The 6,069-nt window shown below is 40.7% G+C and overlaps 1 protein-coding gene across 2 annotated transcripts in view; it reads left to right on the top strand.

Annotated features, from left to right (window-relative positions):
* Positions 1-6,069, top strand: part of fbln2 (fibulin 2) — a 69,302-nt gene that overhangs the window by 43,737 nt on the left and 19,496 nt on the right. For both annotated transcript variants that reach the window (XM_035661980.1, XM_035661979.1), the window contains exon 8: positions 2,095-2,196. In XM_035661980.1, coding sequence (XP_035517873.1) covers positions 2,095-2,196 — 102 coding nt within the window. The remainder of the gene's footprint in view (positions 1-2,094; positions 2,197-6,069) is intronic.

Here is a 6,069-nt window from a genome sequence, read left to right as displayed (position 1 = left end):
CTATATCCTGACAGTAGAACATAAGACAGATAATCTGTGAATAATACAGGTTCCTCTGGCTCCTCCTAGTGCTCCTAATAACATGCGCAATAATCCACCTGAAGAAAAACAACCAATAAGAGGTGATTGTTGAGTCTCATTCCCAGGGCATCTGTGCTATAGCTAGTTGCGCCTGTTGTTATCTAGCCCACTTTAAACGTGTTTTTAACTTGTAAACTACATTATATGACTGTACTGTGATGATTAATATTGACATTCTTACCAAATGTATTAAAATCTACAGTTCATGGCTTGAAAATGGCTTAACACACCAGCTACTGTTTTATATGACCCCGAACCTTGCTGACACAGAGTTGAACATTTCAACTACTTTACGCCATGACATTAATATAAAAAAAGTGTTAATGCCTTCTGATTTTTAGAATTAGTGGATTAATAGATTTGAGGTTTTTCCTTAACTAGGTTACAACTTCTCTTCAGGGTTGGTTGTCCCATGTGAGTGATAGTGAGTGACTGACATAAAGATGATTATTATTGTTCTTTGTATTGTTCTTTTATATTGTTATGTAAGGATAAAATGCACAGGAGATGTGTAAGGTTGTTTCAATCAAATTAAACTTAAACTTAAATACATTTTTAACATTGCATTTTTTAATTTCCCCATTAAAATAACACAGGGACAATTAACCCTATAGTGTGTAACTACCAACGCCACGATGGAGATAGTAGTTACATGGCATATTTGGTAATCTGTATCTTTTGAACAGAATAAGCTAAAAAGAGGAAGGTCACTCAATTTCTACCTGACACTTTAGACCTCCTTTTTACATTGAAGGAATTTATAAATTATATAGTTGTTGAGGGATTCAAGCTAAAGCAGAAAACTGTGATGACCAATTCCCCTACTGTCCACATTTTAATGGTGTAAACGTCTCTTAAGTGCCCAAAAGCCAGTCCCCTCTGCAGTATACACAGTTTCAAATTGTGAAATGTGAACATTAGTGAACTTCATGCTAATTGACCTCATTCAAAATAATAGGTGACCTATTCAGGCTTTGAGATGATTCACCATGGTTGCATTACCAGCTGCACAAAGGTAGCCAGAAGCAGAGATCTGTTTTTTCCTGAATACATTAAACTGGAATATGAAATCATGATTTATAGACTTCAGGCTCTGATATCCACTTCCTGCTGTGAGACTCTTCTTCATGGACCCCTACTTTGGCCAAAGTTGTGTGTTACAGCTTTATGTGTAATGGGTGATAAGCGTGTTTGGGGGCGTGTCGTATAAGGCGGTGAAGTGTGCAAACAGTCGCTGGTGTCTTCAGCCAAGAGCCCAGTAGGCCGGATACATCTGCTCAACGCATCAGCTCTGCCTTTATTGAAACAAAGCAGGTAGGTCGAGCCGAGAACAGCTGTCATAATGTGTCCAAGTGCCGTCTTACTACCCTGAGGCAAACAACTCCCTTGTCAACAGAAGTAAAAACTGGGACAGTTGCCTTTCTGCGTACACTTTCTCTGATAAACTGTTCAGTCATAGTTGATCGGCTGTGTTTATGCTGCTGCAGCTTTATGAGCTGAATCTCGATCAAGTCGGAAGGAGATGGGCAGTGCAAACCTTCCAGCTGCTAAAGTCTCTACTCTAGGTTCCAACAAAAGCCCCGCTCCTTCAAAGTGTCTCTGATTGTTAGTTATAAGAATATACTGATCAATGTATCGAGCCGCCTTCCAACACAACCGCAGAGCTTTAGTGGAGAATGTGTTGGTTGGAAATTGTAGGGAAACAATTCCTGGCCCATGCCTCTTTGTGACAGGACTATCGAGCTGTTAAATAGAGAGAATTGATTCTGTTGTGGTGAATGCGATGGCTCATGAGAGGCTCCTTCCTGCAGGGAGCGATGATCAGTGCGAAGGCGGGGTCCATAGGAGCCTCGGGGAGCAAGACAACAGGGCAATGAATTACCAGGACAGCAGAGAAACAGCACAAGGATGAGGAATTTAAGACATTATGAGTGAATGACTGTCCCAGAGGCGTAGCTGTTTGTAATCCGGAGATGATTGTGATCATGCTGCTCGTATTTTTGTCTCTTGCAGAAAATGGTCCTTGCAGTCAGCAGTGTACAGTGGTGGCAGACCGGGTTCGCTGCTCCTGCTTCCCAGGGTTTTCGCTGATGACAGATGGACACATGTGTGAAGGTAAGAGCCGCCACTCCATTTTGCGGTACCGTTGGCAGTAATTGGAGCGATTCACGATGCTCGTATGTATCCCTTAAGCTGTTTCCCTCAAGCAGGGTTTGCACCAGGTAACAAACAACCCAACGACATCAACAACACCACTCACCACTGTATAAATGAACAACAACAAACACATACAGCCTTGACAACAGAACAAAAGTGCGATGGAGCAGTTTGTCCAGAGATCGGGACACTTTTTAATTGGATGCAGTCACTCATGAAGGAGGAAAATGCAGGTCTTGTGATACGAAACAATGCATCGAGTGACTGGGCTGCCACTCCTGGTGGAGGCCATTGCCTGGAGCATTACTCAACCATAGCCAATTACCCTGTGGGAGCTATAGCTGCAATAACAAACAGTACACATAGCATTTGCGTAGTTAGCTACCTTCCTTTCATAAAACTGTGTGTGTTAACAGCGACACGTCTGACAGGTGAAGGTCAGAATTCACTGTTTTTTTTAGTTTAAAGGACAATAATCAAGTATGTGCTCCCTGGTGCTTGCAAATGTGTGAAGAAGCACATAACACAATTGTTTGTATCATATCTTCTCATCATAAACCAAAAAAACAAAACATATACTGTGCTTTGAGGGTAAAGCTGGTGATTGTATGTTTATTTTTGTAAACAAATTCCATGAAAACATCAAAACCAACAATGTTTGTCTCTCTATACTTTCTGTAGCTCTCAGTCTTGGGTCACAAATACATGGCTTCATTTTTAAAAACTGACTACTCTTCTAAAACAGCTGAGTAGTAGTAGTGAAGGTTCCATATGTAAAATTGTGAAGCTTTTTACGTATTATTTTTATGTAATTAATCACTTTTTATTTACCAATTTTTATGAGTGAATGGGTTGGTGTGAAAATACAAAGGATGTGACGGTTATACGCGATCCCGAGTGCCTTCTCTCTCTGCTTCCCGACACCGTCTACAGTGTGCAACAATAGCTAATGTTAGCTTATAAATGGAGTCTGCTAATGTCCACAGTCCTTTGTATATATTCAAGCTGCACTGCTCAGTATTGTCAATGTGAAAAGGGTTGCTCATAGTGACAAAACATCACAAAATGCAACTCAAGAGCTTTACAGAGTTTTTTAGCCTGTTTTAGCTTGATGTTTTGGTTTTCTGGCCCGTAAACTGGTCTCAAGAGCAATATTTGTACTTACATTTTAGAGGTTGACTGATAGTGTTGATACGTTGTTTCTTTTAGAAGTTGATGGCTATGCAGCCTCGTGTCATGCAGGCCTGTTCTGTAGCCATCATCAATCGGGCAGCTGTGGCGCAGAGGAAGAGTGGGTTTTCCTCTAATCGGAAGGTTGTTGGTTTGATCCCCGGCTCCTGCCGCCACATGTCAAAGTATCATTGAGCAAGATACTGAACCCCAAATTGCTGTGTGTGAATGTGTATGAATGCATTAGTTTCTGTTCGATGGACTTTGCCATCCCTTAGTGATTGTGTGTGAAAGGGTGAATTTGACATGTAGTGTGGTCGGAAGACTAGAAAGGCGCTATACAAGTACAGGTCCATTTACCATTTACCATCAGTGCCTTTAGCAGCATACACACATAACAATGGAGTTTTCTAAGAATCACTAAGCTTATCTATGTTAGACACAAGAGGCTTGGGTTTATTTTCATTGCCTAACCGTTGTATGTCTCAAACTGAGTATGTTTGTATGCTTCCTTGGATACCAAAGAGGTCTTTTTGTTGAGATAAGGACTCTCTTAGCTAAAATGTTGGTTTTGTATTGAGCACTGACTGTGTAATTCACTGTGAGGTGGACTGTGGATTCTTGTGTGTTTTGTGTAATAAAAATCCACTATCAGCCGACCTCTGTTGCGTTCTTCAGGTGGCCATAAACAGAGCTCCATGTCTGCTGGATGAGTAAAAAGGCTTTTGTTCTCTAACATGTTAGCCATTACAACTTTATAAGGTGATGATACACTCAGTTGACAATTTGTTAGATACATTTAGCTAAAATTAATGCAGTCTAATACAACAGTCCTGCAATAAATCCGACCTTCATGAAGGTGTTATGGTCAGTTTTTGTTCAAGTGGTTTTAGAGAGGTGCTGATTCAACTTTATGGTCATTTTGGAGGTTGTAGTTTGCTGCTGCTGTCAGATTTTGTTGCTTCATACTGAGAGGTGTTTCTAGTACTCAGGCTTCCATTATTGGTGTAAATTATTGATTAATATAATGTATTACTGCAATCCAAGATGCATCGCTGGTAAAAAATTAAAAATTTAATATATTAAGATCACTGCACACCAAATAAAGGCGTGTTAGGGAGCTGGGAATAAGTGTAAAATGACCAAAAAAAGCATTTGCATGCCATTTTACTGTGGAAAAAGTCATCACATAGATAGACCATCAACATGAAACCTCTCCCCAGAACAGAATGTAGCTGTTACCATGCCAAAGACCATTTTCCATGAGTGGCCCTACAGTAATACATTTGCTGGAGCAGTTAGTAAATTGATCCATGAATTTGAAACAGGGCGAAAACTTGGCAGCAATTTTCCCTTTGTGAACAAAAAGTGATATATTGTCCACCTCTGGAATTCAATATACACCAGTTCGATAAGTGTTGCTTGTACAAATCCCTTCTTGTGCCGCATGTACAAGGTGTTGTTACAGAAATGGACATGTAGGAAGTGAGTGATACTAACATGAAAATAGTTTGCTCATAGGAATGCTTTTTCTCAGCTTGTGTGCTGCATAAATACTGGAGGCCTGAGTGTATACAGTGGAAGTGCAGTTCTGACTGAGTTTATTTAATCTGTCTGTCAGTCAGCAGACGTGATAATACCTCTGCATGCGTAAGCACTACATGAGAGTTAGTGTTTTCCCTTCTATCACTACATCTAGTTAGCAGAGTGGGGACTTTCTCTCCGAAAGTGTTCCCACATGTGAATGTGTGGGTGGGCAACTTTTGGTTTGGACTGGAATGAAACGGAGCAAATAGCACCACAAGATGTGAGCGTGAGGGGGTATTTGAGGATTTGACGGGGATGTAAGTAGACTGTGAAGTAAACTGCGGAGTACTTGTTGTTGTAGATATATCATGCAGACTGTGAAAACACTGTGAAGCATTAACACTTGGGATGTTTGCAGTAGAGTAATCTGACATTTGTTGAGCAAATGTAAGCACCTCTATCAGAAATACGGATGCGGTTAATCCAATATCATGACTGTGTGATATTTTGATTCTCAGGTTTACAGGAAAAATAAAGCTGCTCCTCTCTCGGTGGTGTACTCAGCTGCACATGAATGTGAATGAATGCATGATTTAAACACACAATTGTTCCCATGGTGATGTGTGTGTGTGTGTGAATAAGTGAGGATCCTTCCAGTGTATCAACCAGGACAGGATGTGTGGGTTTTATGCACAGCCTGAATAGTAAATGTGTGTGTCAGACAGTTAATGCGCGCTCTGACATTATCTCTACTCATCACCACACTGTGAATGGATGTTCTTAAGTTTCCCATGCAAACACACACACTGACAATCCAAATCCAGACATCATGGTGGTTTTTAGCTTTAGCGCATGTGGTTGCCACCTTCACCCGTTTATGAAATTCACACTGAGGACTAAACAAACTGCTGTGGGCAGGGTTGGATATGGTTTGCATTCCTCATGATAGTGCATGAAGATCAGATTTCTGTTATTACATGGATGATGATGAACTATGGATGAGTCTCTGCACTAAAGAGTCGTTATATCCTCTCTGTGGTCACACTGCTAACATCATCTTTAGGTTTGCATGGCTGGGATTACTGGAGAAGATATTACTCTGCTCCACCAAACATTTATGGGGATCTATTGTCA

The sequence above is a fragment of the Morone saxatilis genome, unplaced genomic scaffold, assembly GCF_004916995.1.
Source record: "Morone saxatilis isolate NCDOM2014 unplaced genomic scaffold, NCSU_SB_2.0 Contig18, whole genome shotgun sequence".
Classification (NCBI taxonomy): domain Eukaryota; kingdom Metazoa; phylum Chordata; class Actinopteri; family Moronidae; genus Morone; species Morone saxatilis.
Note: the sequence above shows the minus strand (reverse complement) of the source record. Positions and strands in the feature narration are given on the sequence as shown.